Source organism: Callithrix jacchus, chromosome 11 (genome assembly GCF_049354715.1).
Source record: "Callithrix jacchus isolate 240 chromosome 11, calJac240_pri, whole genome shotgun sequence".
Classification (NCBI taxonomy): domain Eukaryota; kingdom Metazoa; phylum Chordata; class Mammalia; order Primates; family Cebidae; genus Callithrix; species Callithrix jacchus.
The window spans coordinates 39,595,623-39,620,714 of NC_133512.1; the positions used below are offsets into that span (position 1 = coordinate 39,595,623).

General features: G+C 34.1%; 1 protein-coding gene across 31 annotated transcripts in view; it reads right to left on the bottom strand.

Annotated features, from left to right (window-relative positions):
- Positions 1–25,092, bottom strand: part of HDAC9 (histone deacetylase 9) — a 959,772-nt gene that overhangs the window by 177,301 nt on the left and 757,379 nt on the right. For all 31 annotated transcript variants that reach the window (XR_013523929.1, XM_078342579.1, XM_054237178.2 and 28 more), the window contains 2 exons: positions 3,811–3,866; positions 3,481–3,568 (listed from right to left, as the gene is read on the bottom strand). Coding sequence is in view for 30 of the 31 variants with exons in the window: in XM_078342579.1 (XP_078198705.1) it covers positions 3,481–3,568; positions 3,811–3,866 (144 nt within the window). In the remaining variant the exon portion in view is untranslated. The remainder of the gene's footprint in view (positions 1–3,480; positions 3,569–3,810; positions 3,867–25,092) is intronic.

The following is a 25,092-nucleotide window of genomic DNA, read 5'->3' on the forward strand; positions in this document are numbered from 1 at the left end:
TATAAAATGATATGTTCTCTCAGATATAAAGTTATTTGTTCTTGAAAAATGTGTTGGGTACTTACACTGCATAAATTTCTGAGTAAGAAATAAAATCCTGCCACAGTGTAAGATTTTCAACAGACATTATTATTAAAATACATAAATCCATTCTACTATGGTAATTCTTGATTCTGTATTCATATTCACCAAATATTTACTGATAAAGGTTAAATTCAATTATGTCTTTTGTTTGATACAACTTACAGTATAGCCTTAAGAATATCATTGGTTTTTGTTTTGTTTTGTTTTGTTTTGTCTTGTTTTTCTTGTTGTAAAATATTCAAAGTACTGATTGGTCAGTTATGATCTGAGGCTTGCTTTTGCATGGCAACAAATATATAATAAACTAAGATAAGAAAATTTTTGATGATTGTGAGAAATTACTAGAGAAATGAAATAAAATGAATCATTAAAAGCCCCAAAATAGACCTTGTATCTCAGATATGTGGGGAAATGCTGAAAATCATTTCAATATTTTACTGGTTAAAAAGCATACCACAAACACTGATGCTGTACAAGGATTTAGAACCTGTATATTTTCACTATTAGGTTAAAATAGCTTTGAATAAATCATATATTCTACCAGCTAATGTTATCACTCCTAGTTATTTAGTACAGAAACTTGTAATAAAGCTCTTAATGTACTTGATCAACAATGCAATTTTGCCAAATCTCAGGACATTTGAATTAACTTTCCCTTTACAAAGACAGCCTAAAAAGCATTTTTGTCAAAATAAAAGTCACATTACCTAAAAGCTACCTGAGTCATACGGTGTTACTCATAGGACAAGTTAATCCCCTGAACACAATGGCCAGTCTTTTGCAAGTTGAAAAGCAAGTACACCTGCTCCCTCTCAACACCAGTCTGAATATGTTTGGGATCTCACTCATAAACAAAAATGGAATAAATGAGCTCCACAGATCAACTGGAATCATTCTTACCTAAAATACTCAACACTGCTGAAATTGGCTGTGACACAAAGTAGGAGGTGAATTAGAACTCTAGCTCTGTATTTACTAAGCATATAAAAATGCTGAAACTGCCAGACAAAGGAGTACCTTTGCCATCTATTGGTGCCATAATTTGTGGAGTTAGTTCACACACCCCAGCTAACAATGACTTTGGGGATATGCAGGAATAAAGTGTTTTTTTGTTTTGTTTTGTGTATGTGTGTGAGTGAGTATGTGTGTGTATGTGTGTTGCTATTAAATAACCTTCACCTCTTTTTCATTGCTAACTTGCAGAATAGACCTGTCAGCCAGGGAGAACGGATGTCTCAAGGCCACGTGGCACTTTAAAACTTCCTTCTCAGCAGCTGGAAGAAACAGGAATTTCCTCAAAGTAGTCCTGCAGCTGCAGAATTTGGAAGACTTGAAAGTAAGAATATGTGGGCTGGTGGTGATCTCAGAGGCAACCCTTTGGACAGAACTCCATATATTTAGAGAATTTGAAGCAAAAACTTCTCATCTAGTACAGCCTGTTGGGAAATCAGTATCCTTTATGATTGGATAATGGAGCAAATACATAATCAAAGGCCAGGAAGCTTACAGGAAACTCCTTGGAGCTACCAAGTAACTTATTTTATAAATCGTATCGATTTTTCCAGCAGTCTTTTATTCCTATACTGTATTAATGTACAAAAACAAAACTTTACATATAAATCCTCTGACATACAAAGTATCCATTTATCACAAGGGAGGCATTTTAGCTTTCAATTCTCTTGTACAATTCACTATTTTTGAGTTTAGACATCACAAATGTGTTTTCAAAGGGGACTCTTAATAGTGTTTGACTATCATCTTATAACCATAAAATGGTAGCAGAGGAGATTCTTTAGAAAGTAGACACTAAATGATCCTTAAGGATAAGACAAACAGTTGACCAATCACCTTCTTACAAAATTTTGACAGATTTAGAAAGCTTAGAAAAATTCTTTCCCCAGAATCTTTGCTCTTTATCTGCTATCCTTTCTTTAAGTTTCTAGCTTAGCTTTCTGGCAAAGAACTTAGAGAACCAGGAACATACTATTTTTAAAATTTTAATATTTTACAAATTATGCAGAACAGTAACAATTATTTTAACTGCCATTTTGCATATGAGTGAGAAAATGGGTACTGACGTCTTCATTTTTGTAAAATTGTGACATCTTGCTGGTATAGTATATCTAGGCCTTCAACCCATTTCTTTAATGGTGAACTATGACCTACACTGAGACTTAGGTGTGTTTGGAAAATACATGGATAGTTGGGTTTCAATATTCTTCACTCCCAAGTACTTGCAGGAATCCTTCAATATAGTGTGTGAAAAACATTCATTCTAGTGAAGCACAAAAATGGGTATTGTTCTTCCATTTCTTTTATCTTCATTGTAACTTAACTAAGCATTTCTTCACATGGTTTTGTTTGTTGTGCTCTCTCAACCCTATGGTGTGCCTGCTTAACTGAATTTGAAGGCTGGAGGGTGAGGCCATGACTTTCAATAAGATTTAATTATGAGTGCAGATATGAACAAGATTTAGACTATTAAGGCTTGCACTTCAAAAAAAAACCTTTAGCATATTTTGCCTTTAAATCTTTTATCACCTGCAAAAATTAATTAAGTACAGATGTACCAGGTTCGGTTTGGATGCCAGGGTTCATTTCCTGTCTATGCTTTGTCAGACAACCTATTACACCTCCTTGTGAACTGGAGGCAAACTGAAAACTGGGCTCATAAATCACCATTCACTTCTCTTTTGCCCTTTTCTGGGTTGGTCCTTTTTGTATGCGGCAGATCTCCAGCTCATTATTCATGAATATACTGTGGACAATATGCCAAGTGTCATCTGCTTTTAAACAAATCATTTGTTAAACAAATTATACTTTATTGTGTAAGAATGCATCATGTTAAAATATAAGATGAATCTAATGTCTCTAACTTTCAATCATTCAGGGTTTCTGCAAGGGATCATCCCAAACTGGCATCTGAGATTGGAGATCTTTTTAGTAAGAGTGACATGCTGACTTGTTTTAATAATACCACTGTTGCACAACAAGCAACATGATTGCTGACCAGGGGAAGTGGCCAATTGGTTACCAAAGCAACAGCATTCTTTCCAGCACATCTGACTATCGAGTCCATATTCTGCAGGGAAAAGTAAATTCAGGTTCTGTTGGGTTATTTTAACTGTGGAAGTATCAATTCATTTAAGGATCATAAAAGTTGCCCTGATCTGCGCCTTCTTCTCATTAAATTGCAGTTAACACCATGAAAGTGAAATGTGAATGTTTATGGTTTCAGAACTACAATCCTGAATTTAATGAGTTTCCACATTCAAAGGAAACACACCCTTCAGTTGTTTTCAAGTGCTAAAAGCAAGAAAACCTAACAGAGAAATACAAATCCACTCCTTTTTATCTAGAGTCACTGAAAATGCAGCTCTGGCCAGGAATACATACCAGATCTACAATCAGTATCTTGCTTATATTTAGTTGGTCTCTCAAATATTTGGCGGTAATTGCAACTGAATTAAAAAAGCAGAACCCCCTGTGGAATAGAGAAGAACAGAGAAATAAGAAAGCAAATCATCCAGGAAAACCATTATAAATAATGTTCAGAACTTTTTTTTAATGCTATATGATCTCTGAAGCCATAAATCTGCTTCTGGGAGTACCTCGCAAGTTTTTCGGTCCATCTGCTAACAATTAGAGGCTTGAGAAACATGCACGGGGCAGGTGACCGCCAAGAACTGTGGTGCCTGGAGATGGGCAACAGTCCCTGGTACTTACATGGCTGTGGATTCTTCAGCATGATGGCCAGGGGGCCTCACAACAGCAAACCCATTCTGTGAAAACAAGACAGATTTTCAATGGTCAGATATGGTGGGGAGGGGAGGAGAGGGATTTGCTGGGATCTCCAGCCAACACAGTGCATCAGGCACACACACAAAACTGAAGTCTCATATACTTCTGAGATTCTTTTTGCTCCCCCACTGCCAGTCATGGAATGAAGAGAAACAACATATATGATCACACTTTCTCAGATCATGTCCCAAAAAGAAGACTCCGAGTCAGGGGAAGGACAGGATTTGGGGAGTTGCACCTAGCTGGCAAACATGCATGTCAGCTGTTAAACTAGCATGATTAATTTTCAAGAACAACTTCTTATTTGATGACATCAACATCCTACAGAGAGAGAAGAAAAATTCACTCTTGGTGCAGGTTTAGGTGAAAGTTTGGAAAGACCAGAGAAGATCCAAAGTGAAAATTCTTTAACTGGATCTCCTCAATGGTTATTTACACTTGTGTCAGTAAAATGATAAATTTACACTCACACACTCTCATAGACACAAAAGAAATCCCAGAAAGGTGAAAAGGAGAACAATGGAAGGCCCATATTTCTTCCAGTCTATAAATTTAGCTTGGATCACTGCCAAGACTTGCAACTTTATTGGATTCCCTAAGTCAATTTCTAGCCCAGGTTCTGGAATTTTATAAAGAATTCTACGGCTGAGAAGCAAGCTGATCTATCCATGATCAAGAAATGCCTTAACCTCCAGATTAGTTGGAATGCATCACAGAAAGCAGAAGTAACTCCGGCAGGAAGACAGGGAACTATAAATCCTTGCAAAGCCAGCATGCTTAGAAGTTGGGTTGTCTGATGTGAAGTAATCATTTATCACATGGTTCACACCACCTTTCACTTAACTATGGTTCAAGAAACATGCTCAAAAGAGCATGTTAATACTGTTTTATATACAATCCTAAAACTTTTGAAATAATTTCAACCCCAGAGACTTTTTTTCAAATCTTTTATGAAAATATAAAAATGCTGAGAAAACTGATCTATTTTCTAGGTCTTTAAACACACATATACTTTTTTCCAGAATGTTATGGTCATTAACACACAATGAGTTAATTTGCTATATATTTTGTTGAATATATATAGTAACTCAGAAACAAAACAGAATCAAATAACATAGTATCAATTAGAAATCTACTAATGGTTATAAACATATTCCCTGTTTTCGTTCTTAGGACACAATCTTTCTGATGGTAAAATATTTATATGAAAGAAACTATCAGTGAATAACACAAGATAATAGAGACTGAAATATTAAGATTATAGAACGACACTATAGAGTGTTACAGGACTCTGAGAATGGAGAATTTGATAAAGATTATGACAGATGCAAATAGTTCACTGGGAAACCAATAGAATGAAAATAACAATGATTATATAATACAAGGTAATATAATTAGCATGTAAATAAATTTTATTATTAGATTAACCACACTAAAATTTTTGTGATTTGATTAAAAATATGTTTAATGGGTCAAAGGTATGGCATAACAACACGAAAAGAAAACAGCCAGTGACCAATAGTTATTTTAAAAAATCACTTAACACGAAAAGAAAACAGCCAGTGACCAATAGTTATTTTAAAAAATCACTTAATTAGTAATTAAATGTACATAGCTTAGAACCCCAGAGAGAAACCATTTTTCTACCCTGGAAATTAAAATTTTAGAAAATATTCTATGTTGACAATGGAGTGGGTATGCTAAACACTCATATGCTGCTTGTAGAAGGATAATTCATTATAGCCTTTTTGGAAAATGATTCACCTCTATATATCCAGAGTCTATAAAAAACATACATATCTTCTGACTTAGTCATCTACTTAAAGAAATTCAACCCTAACGATACCATTAACTATGTACACAAACAATTATGTAAAAGATAGTGTCTTACTTATACTAGGAAAAAACAAATTACCTTAATGAAATAACACTAGGAGATTGGTTAATGAATTATGGTACATTTATACCATGGACTATTAGATAGTTATTAAAATTTTGTTATAAATATTTAGTGAAACAGAAAAGACTTTGTAATATTAATTTTTAAGTGTTAGTATTAATAATATACATAGTATAATATATATGAAGGAAGGTTTAATATGGGTTATTTTATTTTTGATTTACAATTTCAATTTGAATATATGTATATATATTTAATATATAAAATGAAAAACTATATTTACATATATTTAAATTGCATAAATATATACAATTGTATAGCTATATGCAATTGTATAAATATATACAATTTAAATACATGTATATATAGTTTTTTTTGAGACAAGGTTTCGCTATGTTGCCCAGGCTTGCCTCAAACTCCTGGGCTCAAGTGACCCACCCACCTTGCCTCCCAAAGTGCTGAAATTACATGTGTGCACCACTGTGCCTGGCTAAATTTCATATATTTTTCAAATGGTTTTAGAACAAAAATGAATTGTCTAATAGTGAAAATATATATATATATATATAACAGACAATACTGAGAGGTAGGTGTTAATGGGTCTTACCAGAAAAGCTGTATTTACATAGGAAAAAAAAAATTTAAGGCATTCTAGGCAGAGGTTAAAGCATGAAAACAAAGAAAAAAGGATTTTAGAAAGTATTATGGAAGAAAGTCAATTTGACTCTAGAGTTCATATTAAGAAACAAAATGGAAATGAAATCCATAGGTAATTAGCTGGATTGTAAAAAATACAACACAACAAAACAAAAACCAGATTTGAATTCTGTCTTCCTCCTTTCACTTACAGCCAAATTCCTTGAATGAAATGTCTGCTTTTCACTTTATAATCCTTTGCAGTAACCTCCATTGTTCTGCTAAACTACTTCTGAAACGACTTAATCTTAGGTTGAAAATGATCTTCTTGCCAAAATCAACAGACTTTTTCTTAGTCATCATGATCCACCCAAACCTTCCCCTGTGCCCTCCTAAATATCAAACTCCTCTACATTTTCCATACATTTTCTGAGTGCCACCCTTTCCTTAGCTGAAACCTCAAAAGGCTGCTTCTCCCACAATCTGCTCGAGTGGTAGCTGTTTCTTCTCTCACACCTTACAAACTTGCCTGCAGCAGAAGGCAGAGTTGGCGTTCTTGTTTCTTCCCTGCTGCTTTGAGAGCACAAAGTCCACTGCAACTACCCCAACAATAGCTTCTTGTAAAAAAGAATTATATCACTCAGAAAAAGAGAAGATAGAACACAATAAGATGCCTGACTCTGGGTCCATTTTGCAGTCTGGGTTCCTTTATTCTCTGTTACACTAGAGGTGTTAGTCCTTCTAAAATCTGTCTCACTACCTGCAATTTGGACCCCATCCTTCCTGCTTTTCTACTATCCCTTAAAAACTTTTCTAACATGATACTTTTGTGTACTTCCCCTTTCAATTATAGACATTGTATTGAGATTTAAATAGCTTCAAGCTTTCTCCATTAAAAATGTGTATTTTATAAATATATACATTATATAAATTATATATGTGTATATATTTATGTATGTGAATATACATGTATATTTGTTTATATGTGTATGTGAAGATTTTATATATAAAATCTATTATTTTTAATTATATATTTAAAATTCTATGTAAATATATAATTTATTATTTATATATATATATGAAACCTTTATCCTTAATATCATCAATTGCTCCAGCTGCTACACATTTTTTCTTCCCCTTTTAATAGGCAACCTTTCTTGAAAAGGTGGTCTGTCCTACTTTTACTTTCTCCTTTTCCTTATGTCTGCCTCAGTTATCAACCTCTAATTTCTCCTCCAACCTGATTAGTCCACTTAAGAAGCTCTTACAAAGGTCACCAATGGCCACCATGCTACTAAATCCTAGGTCATCTTTTTCTCTCAATCTTCTGTCCCCTCAACTTTCAACACTATTGGCTATATCTTTCTTTTCACAAGACTCTTCTTGGCTTCTATAACTTCATACTCTCCTGGTTTCCCACTGCCTTTCTGCTTTCTAATCAATCTCCCTTAGAGGTTCATACTAAGTCTGCTCATTTTTAAATATCAAAATTACTCAAGTCCAACTCTCTGCCCTTTCCTCTTCTCTTTCCATACCTCCTAGGCAAGTCCACCAGTCCTATGAATTCAGCCATCACCCATCTCATATACTTCACAGATTTCTATTTCCAAGATGGACTCTTCTCTTGGCACCAGACCAATATATATTAGCCCATCTACTCAATATCACTTGGTATATCATAGTCGCTTGAAATTCTATACAAAGATCAAACTCCATACCTTTTACCATCCTTCTATAACTTAGAAATAATGCCATGACTTGTCTGGTGGCTCAAGTCAGAGACCAATGGGTTGTCTTTAATGGCACCCTCTCCCTATCCTTTCTCCATCCCCTTTTATTTCATGACAAATTTCTGTTGATTTTGTTTTTAAACATCAATCAAATATATGCAGTTATATCTGAATCCATTCCTTGAATATGTTGTCTTTTGAATTTCTGCCTTTTGAATTACTCCTCCAGTAATTTTTCTTAGTAATTTCATCATCCCCATAGACAATCCATTTAATATCCTGATTTCTCAGTTCTCTGACTCTTTGCTTTCAATATGTTAGTGTTTTGTTTTAAAACTATATTCCTAGATCCTATCATTACCAATAGCAACATCACTTTCATGATTTCAGTGTCAAGAGTCCTACTCTCATACCTTCATATCATTCCAGTTATAGCTTCAACTGCACTGGGACTTCCAATCCAATCATCTTATTCATGTTTGGTTATCCATCAATCAGCCCCACCACCATGTTTGCTTTTCTTCTTACCTGGGTTAAACTGCAGACCCATCATTAAATTTACTCCCCTGCATATACACTCAGTCATCTTGTCCCTTTCTCCCTCCAGCATACTCCCTTTGTGTACTCTGCTCAGGTTGCCATAACTCATGACCATAGGTATGTGGCTTAAACACAGGCATGCATCTCTCACAGTTCTGAAGGCTGGATGTCCCAGATCAGCTTCAGCAGGATTTGCTCTCTGGTGAGGGCTCTCTGTGGCTTACAGACAGCCGTCTTCTGGCTACTATGCTCACGTGCCTTTCATCTGAGCCCACACAAAGTGAACTCTAGTGTCTCATCCTCTTCTTCTTTCTCCTTCTCTTCCTCCTCCTTTTCCTTCTCCTCCTCCTGCTCCTCTTCTTCTCCTGCTCCTCTTCCTCCTCCCCATCTTCTTCTTCTCCTCCTCCTCCCTCCCCTCCTCCTTCTCCTTCTCATTCTTCTTCTTCCTCTTCCTCTTATTCCTGAAACAAGGTCTTGCCCTGTCACCCAGTCTGGAGTGCAGTGGCGCCACCTCAGTTCACTACAGTCTCAACCTCTGGGCTCAAGGGCTCAAGAGATTCTCCTACCTCAGCCTCCAAAGTAGCTGGGACTACAGGCATGTGCCACCACACCTGGCTAATTTCTGCATTTTTAATGAAGATGGGGTTTTGTCATGTTACCCAAGCTGCTCTCAAACTCTTGACCTCAAGTGATCACCTGCCTTAGCCTCCCAAAGTGCTGAGATTACAGGTGCGAGCCACTGTGCCTGGTCTCTTTCACTTCTTAAAGGGTACCAGCCTAACTGACAGGGGATCTTAAGACCAAATGTGACCCTTATCACCTCTTCATAGGCCCCATCTTGAAATACAGTCACACTAAGGATTAGGGCTTCAACATATGAATTTTGGGGAGGTACAGATAAACTTTCAATCATTTTGTCCCTTTCTCCCTCCAACATATTCTCATGGTAAAACTGCCATCCTGATTAAACAAATGTCACATCTTCTCTGTTCCTGCACCTGAGTATATATAAAAGCCACATGACTGGTTGTCTAAATTCATGATCACAAACCTTAAATAAACTGTAAGTGATGCCCAGCAATCATACCATATTCCTTAATAATGAACTCTTCCATCCTTTCAGATGAGCATTTCTACCTTCTTTTCTTTCTTCCAATCTCTAATAACCCCTGCTAATTCCTTATCCTTGGCTGATGACTTTTCTTATTTCTCTTAGAAAATGTAGCAATTTGAATACAATGTCTACATTCTTCCACCAGAAATTATACCCACCTATCCCTACCATCCCTGATCCTATGTGAGAACAATTGACATGTGCACTTACTCTTAGTCCCCCCTACCTATTCAAGGACATCTCAACCACAGCTTTCCTCTCTGTTTCTCTCTCTGATATCCTGTGTTTTCTTCTATTGGATTATTTCCATCAGAATAAAAAACATATTAAATCTTAATAAAAACAAAATGACAAAACTATCATAGTGTTATAGCATAATATATAAATAAAATACAAATGATAATATGATAAATAATAAAATCTAGTATTTTATTGCCCATTTAATACTAACAATTGTGTTAGGCAGATATTATCCCCATTTCACAAATGAAGAAATTGAGGCATAGAAAGATTAAAGAACTTGCCTAAGGTTCATATCTAGCAAGTGACAGCACTGGAAATCTGTTCCAGACAACCTGTTCACCTATGACGTAAAAAAGAAAAATGTATTTGGTCTTTGCTCTTGTTTCCTGGCACAGCTTCTAAAACCCTTGGACTCTCTGAAATGAAAGGTGTCTTTTTGTCTGTTAATGAGATGAGTGGTGGCTGGGAGTTCCTGGATAACCTCAGGATGGGGGCTGGTTTCCAGCGGTATCAACAACATGATTAGAAGACTAAAATCTTCCACCCCACACCCTAACCTCTGGAGAGGAGAGAGAGGCTGGAGGTAGAGTTGATTACCAAGGGCAAATAATTTTATCAATCTTGCCCATGTGATGGAAACTCCATAAAAAATAAAATGATAGGGTTCAGAAAGTTTCAGGCTGGTGAGCATGTGGGAAAACCGCAAGGTTGGCACCCTTTAAGAGGCAATGGAAGCTTTGAGCATCTCCTCCATACCTTGTCCCATGCATCTCTTCCATCTGGCTGTTTCTGAGTTGTGTCTTTATAGTAAAACAGTACTCTAGTAGGTAAACTGATTTCCTGAGTTCTAGAAGTTATCCTAGCATGATCAAACCCAAAGAGGGGGTTGCAATAACATCTGATTTATAGCCAACTGGGCAGAGGCACAGACAACAACGTGGACATACAACTGGCATCTGAAGAGGGGACAGTCTTGTGGGACTGAGCCCTTAACTCGTGAGATCTGATTCTATCTACAGGTAGAGAGTGTCAGAATTGAGTTAAATTTTAGAACACCCTGTCAGTATCTGAAAATAATTGAAGAATGGCTTGCTGTAGAAAAAAAAAATACATGTGATGTCTGAAGGTTCTATGTTAATTGCAAATATACAGAAAAACAGTTGATTTTACCACTGCATCAGTTTTATTTTTATACCACCATCCATCTTGCTTTCTCTACCCCAGCCACACTGGCCTTTTGGTTCTTTCAGCCATAGGCCTCTGCCTATGTTCCTACTTCTGTGTGGGATGTCTTCCACTTACCCTGTCCCTCTCTGTCTGGATAATGCCTCCTTATCCACCCATTTCAGCTCCAACATCATTTCACCAGAGAAACCATTCCTGAACGTCTATCAGTCACCATCAAGTCCCTCTGTGTTATGGTTTAAATTTGTTCCCTCCAAAACTCAGGTGTTGAAACTTAAGGGTCAATATAATATATTAAATGGTAGGGTCTTTAAGCAGTGATTAGGTCATGAGAGCCTTTCCTGTCATCAGTCAGATAAGGCCATTATAAAATAGGCTCCATGCAACCTTCGGTGGGCTTGCCCTTTCGCCTTCTACCCCTTTAAGAACACAGTGTCTGTCTTTTCAGGTGGCTGCAGCAACAAGGCTCCATTTTGGAAGCAGAGAAAGACCTCACAAGACAACCAAATCTGTTGGGAACTTGATCTTAGACTTGACTCCAGCCTCCAGAACTGTAGAGTAAATAAATTTTTGTTATACTTACTGCATCTGAAATATATTACTGCATATGTTATACATTACTGCATTTTGTTATAGCAGTACAAACGGACTAAGACACTCTATAATATGCTTTTAGAGATCTGCCAACTCCAATTTCTGAGAACTCATCTCTTTGTAAAGATGCAACTCTTGGTGTAGTAATTTAATATATTTGTTGTTGTTATGTTTATTTATATGACTGATATCCCCTACCCACTCCTCAAAGCAACTACTTTTTGCTCACCATTTTATCCTCCATATTTACATAGTACCTGACATATAGTGACCAGTAAAAAATGATAAAACACACTTATGAATAGCTAGTACCCTGGCTCTTTGCTTTCACTTTGGCCATATTTCTACTCTGGCCTTTGCTGGAAATTTCTCCTTCTCCCAAGGCCCCAGATTTTACACTCCAGGTTTTGGGGAAAGGCTGATGTTTAGATTTGGTAGCACCTTCTTTCTTAAAATAGAAAATAGTCTGTGCCTTATAATGAATAGAATCACTGATTTGATAAAACAGTGTGAAACATGTTTTAAAATAAGATTACTATTCTTACCATATCTGCTTTTCACACTGAATTATAAGTCCCCTGACAGGGAATTTGTGTAACATTTTTCTGACATAAAGGTTTGCTGTATAACATACTTGAACCAAGTTTCTCCTTGGCTCAAGAACATGACTCTCTTCAATGAGTATTTTTCAGTAAGTTTTAAAAATAATTAATTTACCATTTTTCAAAGAATTGAAAAATCTAGTAGTCTCACAAAATATAACTATCAGAAAATGTATGCAATAAAGAATTCAGTGACTTAATTTCTTATTTTCTCATTTAATGCTAATAAAATAGAAAATGATTTCCATTTTGTGAAAACAAATGTTTCTCAAACTTTGAAGTATATATGATATTCATATTTAATCTTTTTAAACTTATGAGCATCTTAGATTGTTGTTGTAAAACCCACAAATGCCATATTATGCCACACGATTTAGATTTTTCTACTTTATAGCATGGAAAAACTCATTGCTTTATATTTTATTTAAAGTTACAAAGACCAAGAAGTTAATCTAAGCAAATATATCCTATAGTACTTTTCTCTGGATTTCAGTCAACTTAATGGTTATCAATTTTATTTGGATAAACTGATTTGTAGCATTTATTTTCAAAGTTTTACTTTCCCTTCAGGCATGAATATGACTATAATAGAACTTTGGCAGTATTTTAATGTCACCAAAAGTGACGAATACTCACATTCCTACTTTTTTGTTGTTTAGATTGGTGTTATGGATGTTTCTCCTTAAAGAGAAGAAATGATGTTTTCCATTGTGATCACATGTGAAGTACAAGAGAATATCTGGTTGTCACATATAGCAATGTGGCATCCAGGAAGGCAAATCTATGGCATTGTCTATATGCAAAATTGGATTTGAAGAAAAAGAATCTGATCATTTTAGACTAGTCTATTTTTATAACTGATGAAATTCACATTTCCTGGGCAAATTTATCAAAATGTCAGATTTATTTTTGTTTCCTTATATATGTAGTGAAATTCTCCCTGGGCAAATAAAGGGCAGGCAGTAAGCAAATCACTGAAATCACTGGAACTAATTTAAACATCCTTTTTTTTTTTTTTTTTTTTGACAGAGTCTCGCTCTATTGTCCAGGCTGGAGTGCAGTGGCAACATTGCAGCTCACTGCAACCTCCAGCTCCTGGGTTCAAGCAATTCTTCTGCCTCAGCCACCTGAATAGCTGGGATTGCAGGTGTGTGCCACAAAGCCCGGCTAATTTTTGTATTTTTAGTGGACACAGGGTTGTACCTTGTTGGTCAGGCTGATCTCAAACTTCTGACCTCAAGTGATCCAGCTGCCTCAGTCTCCCAAAGTACTAGGATTACAGATGTAGGCCACCATGCCCAGCTAAACATTCTTTTTTTTTTTATTATTTCACATAAGCTAAGTCTACTGCTATGGCAATGATGTGTACAAAAAATAAGAAAGTGCAAATTAATATGATCATTTTACTTGTTGAATTCACTAAGATTGTCCCATGGATAACAGAAATATATATTTCCATTTCTCTAACAGCCCCATAGTCAAATAGGCAGTATCTGGATGGTAAGAAATGCTACTAATTCCAACCTAGATGGACTAATTTAAGCTTCAAAATCATGGAAAAATAAGGGTCAAATCACCACTGATGTGACAGAGCAAGAAAACATCTTGTATCAGAATCAGCCAAAAAATACAGAATGCAAAAGAGAAAAGTCAAGATGATTCAGACTTTAACAATGACCAAGCAATGAACCAGAGCTTAAATTAATACTATGTTTAATATCCAGTGGTCCTGCTAGCTACTTACTAATTTTAATATATTTATTCTTGGTTAAGGTATAACTGCAGTGCAGAGATAGTAAGTCTATGTGACAAGAGATGAGATTATTGTGTTTCTTTGTTAGAAGCAGTTGACCAAATATTATGTTTTTACTGAAGTTTTAGAAATATAACTATTTTAGGGAGCTATAACAAAAATTTTAAAAAGTCATATAGAGAAAAATGTTTTATGTAAAATAGAACTGCCTACTATCCAAAAACTAATTGAGCATATCAGACCAGCTGATTTGGATTCTGTTTTTAAAATTTCTCTTTGAGTGTATTGGTAATTTAGAGCTCAATAATTACCTTCGAATGCCTAAGTATCAGCAATAAAGTACTTCTAAATGTACAAAAGTATCAATGCTTAGTAAAATAGTATGTATCAAAAGCAAAGCACAGTATGAAAAAATTCTAGAGCATGTATTTCCAAGTGAAGATGTGATGGTTGAATTACTACTTCCAATGCATTTGCTGAATTGAAAATTCATATGTAATGTTTTATGTATGTGAACTATTTCACTGGAAGCCAAAATTCCAGCTATATGATACAAATTCATACCAATGTATTATCAATTTTGAAAATGACTTTAAGAAGCATTCTTTGCCTAAATGTAGGTTGAGGTTTTTATCTTTTTAAGAATGGTTGAGGATATTTAATCTACTTTGCTACTTAATGATAACTACAATTATTAAATATATTTGTGCATAGGCAATTTGGCTCTTTTAAAAAAGAAGTGTTCAAAGCAGTCAGAACGTGCAGTTGCTACGACTATGCTGGGATAGTACAGTTCTTCTCCCTCAAAAATAGATTTGCTAGCAAGTGGCCTTTCCAACCTCTCAGTAATCTTACTTGCCATGTGTACAAGTCTCTTACCTCATGACAGAACAAAAGAGTAATGAAAATAAAGCATATATTAGCTAGTTTAACATATTTTAAAATATTTACAGTAATAAACTTCTGATTTTTTATATTAACTTGCACAGAGGTCAAGAAGTCAGAAACATGGTCAAGACATAATGCTTTTGAAAGATCTAATTGGAGAAAAGATCCAAATATTCTCCTGTTACACTAATATTTTGTTTTGGAAAATCATTGTTTTAAGCATTTATGTTATTGGTTGAATCCTCTTTGGGTTTTTTTTGTTAGTTGTTTTTGCTTTTGGAGAGTGAGTGTGTAATCATATTTGTTGTAACAGGAGTTACAATATAAATAATACTGCTCATCTAGGTATACTAAGCACTTTATTTATAAGGATTTCCACCCCTTTATTCAGTTAAAGTTGAATAGAGCCCCCAAAAATTCAATCAAAATTCTTTAGTTCCTTGTAGAATACCTCTGACAGATCTATTATATGCTTCCCCATTCAAAATGGTGTTGGTTACACTTAACATAGTGATATGAGATTCTATTTTTTTTTATCTAAGGAAACTGAACATTGTTCAAAGGAAATTAAAGACAGTGTCTTTGTTGATGTCACTAGGATGTTAAAAATATTTGAGTAATATCATGCATGAAAATGGAATGAATGAATACTACATTTCCCTGCTCTCACTCTCTGGTAATGGATAGGGGGATTTAGATGACTGGAAACCAATGTAGGAGCAGAGAGAAAAACGAAGTCTTTCCTCCTGTGTCACCTCCCCAGGTTTTGTTATCCTTGTAAGAGCTTGTTAAACAATTGGCTCGATTCCTTTTTTCAGAAACGGCTCAGGTATAGCTATATTGTAAATATGCTATTAAATAACTGGCAATCTCAAGTTAACCAGTATGAATATAATACAGTTCATCATTTATTCAACATGCCTATACTAGCTCACATTCATAGTTCCTATTCAATAGTAACTACGGCTCCTTAACATATTCTAGAGTCTTCCTCTTTAGCTACACTAATCTTTGTGATGAAAAATAGTTCCACATGATTTATATTATGGCAACAATAATGTGAAAGTAGAATGTTTCCCTCCCAACTTCAATTTATTGGAATTAAGCTTTGTTTAGAAGTAAAAATAAATGCATATGTCTACTGAAGATTATAGATAATTGATTTGCCTTAACATATAAATCTTTATGAGAAAGGGAACGAGTATCGCTCAGTCACTAGGCATCTCTTCATATCTGAACCATTTGTACTGACATTTGAATTAGTAAATCAAGCTTATTTTTTTGTATTGCCTTTAGCTACGGTTTACCATACACATAATGTTTCAGAATATGCTAGCATAGCCCCTAAAACCAGCTAACTTCAGCCTTTAAAAAGATCTTCTAAAAAGACAGTTTGCTTTAGTATCAATACTATTAATCTGCAGCCTTTGAGGGAGGGAATTTTCACAAAGAAAATTTGTCTCTCACATGCTAAAATCTGGGAGATTAAGGGAAGTAGGGATATTTGCCAAGAAAACAATAAGGGACATATGGGAATACCATTTTGTTTCCTTGAGCCAGCTCAAAGTAGCCAGGAAAACAAGAGCCTAGCACTAGAAATTTAACTGAATGGTGGATCCCAAAGCCTATGTACAGCTGCCAGAACTGCTCTGTAAAGAATCTGGGAGGAGGGAGTTTGTTGACAGCAGTGGAAAACAGTTCTTAAGGAGCCTGACATCTGTGGCCTGTAATGCCTACAGCCTTCAGCCTGGTAAAACTAGGACTATAGATAGGACTAAATGCAGTTGTAAAAAATCAGGATTCTGGTAGGAAGGAGACAAGGAATCTAATGATGGCATTTCTATTACATGTACTTTAAGTTGAGCCCTTTATGAAAATAATAACAATGGATCCACTATGAAGAAGGTCTTGTTGTAAGAAGGGAAATCATCACGATGTAGTCTTGGTAAGGCAATAATAACCCACTGAAAGCAATTTGTTTAGTTTATCAAGCAGTGGTTTTATTTGACACAAGGCCCAACAATGCAATTGGCCAAATTTTTTGAAACATGACCTATTTTTGGATCACACTGATCAAAAAACAAAATCAGGTATTTTTCATCATATATATATGGCCCCTGTATGTAAAACTTCAAAAAAAAAAGAATTAGAGAAGAATATTTGTTTTTTGTTTTGTTTTTGTTTTGTAAGACACAAACTATTTTTTAAGACAGACGTTCATAGGCTTTTTGAAGATCGTAGCACAAAATAATAGTAATAACCATGATCTGATACTCATATATTACTATAATAGATGCATAATCAATCAACAGTAGTACTAATATTTTCACTATCATATTTCATATAAATTTTCAATTTGTTTTATAAAATTTCAAAAATTTCAAGAGTAATTCCAATATATATTGTATAACTATTATCAAAATGCCTAGGTTCTTTGGGTAGATGATTTTAGTTTTGACTATATTATTCTAACTGTAAATGTTCTTCTTGTACTAAACTCTAATTGTCCATGGCTATACACTACAAGAATAGCTACCAACAAGTAAATTTGATCAATTTAGTCAGAACTAGGTAACTGAACAAAAATTTTGACCAAACAAATTAAATTATATGACATTAGGTATATAACAGCATTATATATAAAGAACATCAAAGCAATTGACCAGCCTTTTCATTTTATAGCAGATTGGCGTGGAGGGGATGAGCATGCACATGTGAATGAAATTTACTGCCATATAAAATTACAGAGGTGAAAAATACTAATGTTCTTCAAGTGTATATGATATGCACAATTTGAACACTGGTATCAAAAAAGCCAAACAATGTCTTTTGCAGAGATAGAAACAGAAAAGCAAGGAACCATCTGCAATGTACATAAACCAGCAGATATCAAATTTAATACTATCAAAGACAAACAAATTACTTGAAATCTTTCATTTTATATTATTTATTTGTTTTATATTTTAAATATTGAGGTAAAAAATAGCAGTAGAAAACCTTGTAAGTAAATGCTAATGACTATAATTTATTTCAGGAAGCATTCAAAATCAGGACTTCGTTTAAAAGTGCAAAGTATGTGTCAGGAACTGAGACAAGCTCAGCAAGGTTTAGAGTGGGGAGTGACGTAGATAGAGTCTGAAGAAAGATGCAGCAATTTTTAGTCAGTATAAGCTAAAGCACATGTAAGTAATGAAATCTGGGTAGTCTGAAGCCAAGGGCCAGATGAGGAGACTGGAAATAGGCAGATCCAATTACCATGGAGCAGGCAGTTAAAACTACAAATGAGAAATTGAAAATTTAGGTTTTAGAAATGCAGATGGAGGGACTAAAATCCTGTAAGGAAATGGACTGTGCTGTGGTAACACCACAGGTCTTAGTTCCTGAGCAAAAAATCTTAGTAATAGATAGACTCATGTTTTACTTTACCCAAAAGTTTTTAAATATTTGTCACTTTTCAGAATTGCAAGTCAGTCCATAATTTGGCTAACTTAAGTTTTCAAAAAGCCCTGAAGCACTGGTACAACAGGAGGTAAGAAGGTTAAAAACAAGGCAGTTTCCTACAAAGTAAATGTATAACTGCCAACATTTATCTCTTTCTCAGATATTTAGGTAGCTATTCAGTAGTGGATGTGCAGAAAATATTTAGTAACATATTTGTCCTTTCCACCATTTAAGTTGAAGAAATAAAGTGATAAATGAATCAATGTGTCCCTGTTTTAATCACTTGACTTTGTCCTTTATAAGGATGACCACGAAATCTGAAACAGGAAAGAGCTTCAACACCCTCTCAAATATGAATCTGTTTTGGTGATCCACACCTGACTAGGAGGAAAAAGAATGTGTAAAACCTTCAGTCTGCCAAAGTAACAATAAATAACCCAAGAAGCCCAGAGAAGCATGTTTCTCTTTAAATAACTGAATAACTTCACAAAGAAACTTTTAAAAGAATTAAACTCCAAAGAAACAAGCTCTTTTAAGCCTCCTTTGTTTTTCTTTTTCTTTAACATAATGTCTAGCACATGATCAAATATTACGAGAGGCAAAGAAGAAGCAAAAAGAGACTCATAACCAAATGAAAAATAAGATGATAAAAACAGACTCACAAATGACTCAGAAGTATCAGATAAAAATCTGAAAATAATCATAAGCATGTCCAATAATTTATGGAAATAAATGAATACATTGGTGCAGTGACAAATAATTTCAAAAGAGAATTGGAAGGTGTAAAAAAGAATTAAATGGGAATCTTAGAAGTAAATAGTACAATGTGTTAAATGAAAAATTATTTGGACGAGATTAGCAGCAGGTTGAATATAACAGAGGTCAAGGACAAATAATTTAAAGATAGGGCAGGAAAAATGAAAGTACAGAGAAGAAAATGAGACTGAAGAAAATGAACAGAGCCCTCAATGTCCATTGGGACACACTAAAGTGATCAAATAAACATATAATAGGACCCTCAGAAACAAAGGACATAAAGAATGGGGCACAAAATTGAATTTGAAGAAATATTAGCTAAAAGTTCTCCGTTATTAAAAACAGCAAGCCACATATTAAGCTCAAAGTACTTCAACCAGAAAAAAGACAGGAAAAACCTACCTAATCAATAAGCTATACAAAGAATCTTAAAAAGAACCAGAGAAAAAAATATGCATCTTTTCAACAAGAATGACAACTGATTTCTCATTTTCAAAAAAAAAGGGAAAAAAATGACATTAAAAATATATCTTTAGAGTGTGATGAAATAACTGTTGACATATATATTTATATATCAAATGATAATATTAATCAAAGATTAAAGGAAAATAAAAAAATTTTTTTGTAAGCAAAAGATGAGAGAATTTGCTGCCAGTAGATCAGCAGTGCAAGGAATGTTGAAGGCAACAGTTCAGAATGAAAGGAAACAATACCAGATGGAAACCTGGATCTTCTCAATGAATACAGAACACTAGAAAGGTTAAATATGTGAGCAAATATAAAGGACATTCCATAAATTTTCTTTATTTTATATATATACAGTTGACCCTTGTATCCATAGGTTCTATATCCATGAATTGGATCAACTGCAGATAAAAAAAATTTAGAAAAACTAAAAAAGCAATAATATAGCATTTAAAATACAAATTAAAAAACAGCATGACAGCTATTTACATGACATTTATATTACATTAAAGATTATAAATAATATAGAGATGACAAACTATATGGAGGATTGCATAAATTACATGTTTATATTACAACACTTTATGTAAGGGATTTGAGCATCCATGAATTCTGCTATCCAAGGGGGTTCTAAAACCAATCACCTGTGAATATCAAGGGATGACTATGCACATATTCTCCCTCTATCCCTCCCTCTCCCTTTCTTTCCTTCACTCTCTCCTTCTGTCTTACACACACATACATACACACACACAAACACACAACATAAACACATATAAACATATACCAACATCTAAACTTGTTTAAAATTTTTCAACTTTTTAAGAAATTAAGTCATAATTTAATGTGAGAGTCTACATATGCATAGAAGTAAATATACAATGAAATAATACAAACTGTAGGAAGAGATAAAAAGAATTATACCATTATAAATATCAATAAATGTTAAAGAATTAAAGCCATACAAAGAATGTTTTATGATCTCTGTGGAATTAAATTACATATCAATTAAAGAGAGATATCTGAAAAAATGCCCAAGTAATCAGACACTAAATAATATACTTTTAAATAATTCATGTGTTAAAAAAAGAACTCAGAGAAAATCAGACAAATGAAAATAAAAACATAACATACAAAAATTTACAGAATGTAGATAAAGCTATATTTAGAGGGAAATTTATAGCAATAAATGCTGTATTGGAAAAGAAGAAAAATCTGAAATCTATGAACTCAACTTCCACTTTGAAAACTACAAAAATAAAAGCAAATAAAACATAGTGTATGCAGAAAATAAATAATGACGATGAAGTCAGTGAAACAGGAAACAGAAAGAAGTAATGAATGTAACAAAACTAAAGGCTGGTAGAAGATCAATAAAACTGATAAACCTCTAGCCAAACTTATCAGGCAAAAAAAAAAATGTGTACACAAATTGCCACTCTCAGGAATAAGAGAGATGACATTACAGATTCCACGAATAAAGTAACAATTACTTTGAAAAATAGTTTGTCATTTTCTTATAAAATACACATACAGTTAAGCTGTAACACTGTTTTCTCTGCTAGTCATTTACCCATAAGAAATAAAAATATATGTTCAAAAACCGATTTGCAAAAGTATTTTTATAGCAGTTTTTTTTATTCAACATAGCCCAAAACTGATCATGAATCAACAAATTGGTTCATGTTCATACAATACTACTCAGCAATAAAATTAACAAACTATCAATACATGCAAGAGCATGGATGTATCACATAAACACTTTAAGTGAAAGAAACCACATAGGAAAGACCACATACCGTACACTGTCATTTATATGAAGTTCTACAATAGGGACAAATAGATTATGATGAAAAAAAACAGATCAGTGTTTGCTTGTGATGGAGGTCTACCACCAGGGATATGAAGGAACTTACTGGGGTGATTTAAACATTTTATAATTTGTGATGGTTGCCAGGTGTAGACATTTGTCAAAAGATATCATACCCTTGAAAATCTGTGTGTTCCATTCAATGTACATTACACCTTAATTTTAAAATAAATTATATCATTGATTTCTTAAAAAATCTCAATGAATTGCTAAAGTGTTTATAGCCATATACAGTGAGAATACTAAAGAAGTCTACCTTGAATCTTGGGTAACTGGTAGTGGTAGGCAGAGTAGTTCATCAAAGGTAACCACATACTAATCCCAGAATCTGAGAATGTTACATTAAATAGCAAAAGAGACTTTACAAATGTGATTGAGATTGAAGACCTTGAGATGAGACGAATACCCTGAATTATACACATAAACTCAATAAAATCTTGTGCTTTCGTTTCTTTGTTGTTGTTGTTGTTGTTTTAATTCCATAAACTCTCCATTTCCTCTCCCTGCAGTTTCTGGCAACCCTCTGTTTCTAGAAGCTCCAGTATTTTAGAACCCACATGGAAGTGTCTGGACTATTTCACTTAGCATATTTTCTTCCAGGGCCCTTCACGTTGTTGAAAATGACACAATTTCCTTGTTTTTAAGGCAAAATAATATTCCATTGTATTTATATGCTATATTTTATTTATAAGTTCAGCTGCTAATGCACATTTAGGTTGTTTCCATATCTTGGATATTGTGAGTAATGCTTCAATGAGCATGAGAGGGCAGGTGACACTTGAAGATCCTAGCTGTAATTTCTCTGTATAAATATTCAGAAGTGGGATTCTGAATCATACAACAGTTCTATTTTAAATTTTTTGTGGAATTTCCATACTGTTTTCCAAAATGATAAATTTCCAATTTACATTCTCATAAACATTGTATCATGGTTCCTTTTTCTCTACACTTTTGATAACACTTCTGTTTTGTTTTTAATTATAGCCATCCTAACAGGTGTGAGGTACATCATTGTCATTTTTATTTACAGTTCCCTGATAATTAGTGATGTTGAGTATATTTTCATGTATCTGTTGGCCATTTGTGTGTCTTCTTTAATAAATGTTTATTCAAGTTCTTTGCATGCCTTTTTGTAAGGTTATTTTGTTTCTGTTTTTGCTATTGAGTTGAATGAATTTCTCGTATATTGTGGATATTAACCTCTTACCACATATTTGTAAGTATTTTCATCGGTTACATAGGTTGCCTTTTCATTGTGTTGATTGTTTTCTTTGCTATGCAGAAGGTTTTTAGCTTAAAATAATCCCATTTGTCAACTTTTGCTCTTATCTGTACTTTTTATGTTATAACCCATATCATTGCCACGACCCTGTTAAGAAGGTTTTCCCTAAGTTTTTCTCAAGTAGTTTTATAGGTTCATGTCTTATGTTTAGGATTTTAATAGAGTTTGAGTTAAATTTGTTCTATACTATAAACTGAGGGTCCAATTTTATATTATTCCATATAGATATCCAATTTTCCCAATTCATTTGTTGAAGAGATTATAGTTTCCCCATATTGTATTCTTGATGCCCTTACTGAAGATTAGCTGACCATATATAGGTTGGTTTCATTGCTGGGCTCTCAATTCCATTCCATTGGTCTGTATGTTCATTTTTATGCCAGTGTCATACTGTTTTGATTACTATAGCTCTGCAATATAATTTGAAATAAAGAACAGTGATGTCTCCAGCTTTGTTTTTATTGTTGTTTTCTGCTTCATATTACTTTGGCTATTCAGGGTCTTTTTTTGGTTCCACATGAATTTTAGGACTTTTTTCTCTTTCTGTGAAAAAAGTCATTGAAATTTTCGTAAGGATTGAATTGAATCCATAGATTATCTTGTATATTTTAACGATGTTAATTCCTCCCATCCATGAACATGGGATATCATTCTATTTATTCAAGTCTTTTAAAATTTCTCTCATCAATATTTTATAGTTTTCAGTATGCAAATTTTTTACCTCAATGGTTCAATTTTTTTCTATGTATTTTCTGTAGTTATTATAAGTGGGATTTTTAAAAATAATTTATTGTTAGTATATTGAAACATTGATTTTTGTATGGTAATTTGAATCCTATAGCTTTTCTGAATTTATTAGTTCTAACAGTATTTTGGTTGAGTTTTTAGGGTTTTTTTATACATAGAACCATGTCATGTTCAAGCAGAGACAATTTTACCACTTTCTTTTTAATTTGGATACCTTTCACTTCTTTTTCTTGTCTCATTTCTTTAACTAGGCTTCCAGTACAATCTTGGATAGAAATAGAAAGATTTCACAGCTGAGTTTTACCAGAAGTACAAAGAGGAGCTGTTATTATTCCTTTTGAAACTATTACAAACAATAAAAAAGAGGGAATCCTCCCTAACTCATTTGATGAGACCAACATCATCCTGATACCAAAATCTGGCAGAGATGCAACTAAAAAAGAAAACTTCAGGCCAATATCCATGATGAACATTGATACAAAAATCTTCAATAAAATACTGGCAAACCAAATCCAAAAGAATATCAAAAAGCTTATTCATCACAATCAAGTTGGCTTCATCCCAGGGATATAAGCCTGGTTCAGCATCCATAAATCTAAAAAGATAATCCATCACATAAACATAACCAAAGACAAAAGCCACATGATTATCTCAATAGAGGCAGAGAAGGCTTTCAACAAAATTCAACAGCTGTTTATGCTAAAAACTCTCAATAAACTAGGTATCAATGGATTGTATCTCAAAATAGTAGGAGCTATACTTGTGACAAACCCAAAGCCAATATCATACTGAATTGACAAAAACTGGAAGCATTCCCTTTGAAAACTGGCACAAGGCAAGGATGCCCTCTCTCACCACTTCTATTCAACATAGATTGGAAGTTCTGGCTAGGGCCATCAGGAAAGAGAAAGAAATAAAGGTCATTCAAATAGGAAGAGAGGGTGACAAATTGTCCCTGTTTGCAGATGACATGACTGCATATTTAGAAAACCCCATTATCTCAGCTCAAAATCTCCTTAAGCTGATAAGCAGCTTCAGCAAAGTCCCAGGATACAAAATCAATGTGCAAAAATCACAGGCATTCCTATACAACAACAATAGACAAACAGAGAGCCAAATCATGAGTGAACTTCCATTCACAATTGCTACAAACAGAATAAAATGCCTAGGAATACAACTGACAAGTGATGTGAAGGACCTCTTTGAGGAGAACTACAAATAACTGCTCAAGGAAATAAAAGAGGACACAAACAGATGGAAAAACATTCCACGCTCTTGGTTAGGAAAAATCAGTATTGTGAAAAATGGCCATACTGTCCAAGGTAATTCAGAGATTCAATGCTATCCCCATCAAGCTATCATTGACTTTCTTTACAGAACTGGGAAAAACTACCTTAAACTTCATATGGAACCAAAAAAGAGCCCACATAGCCAAGACAATCCCAAGCAAACAAACAAAGT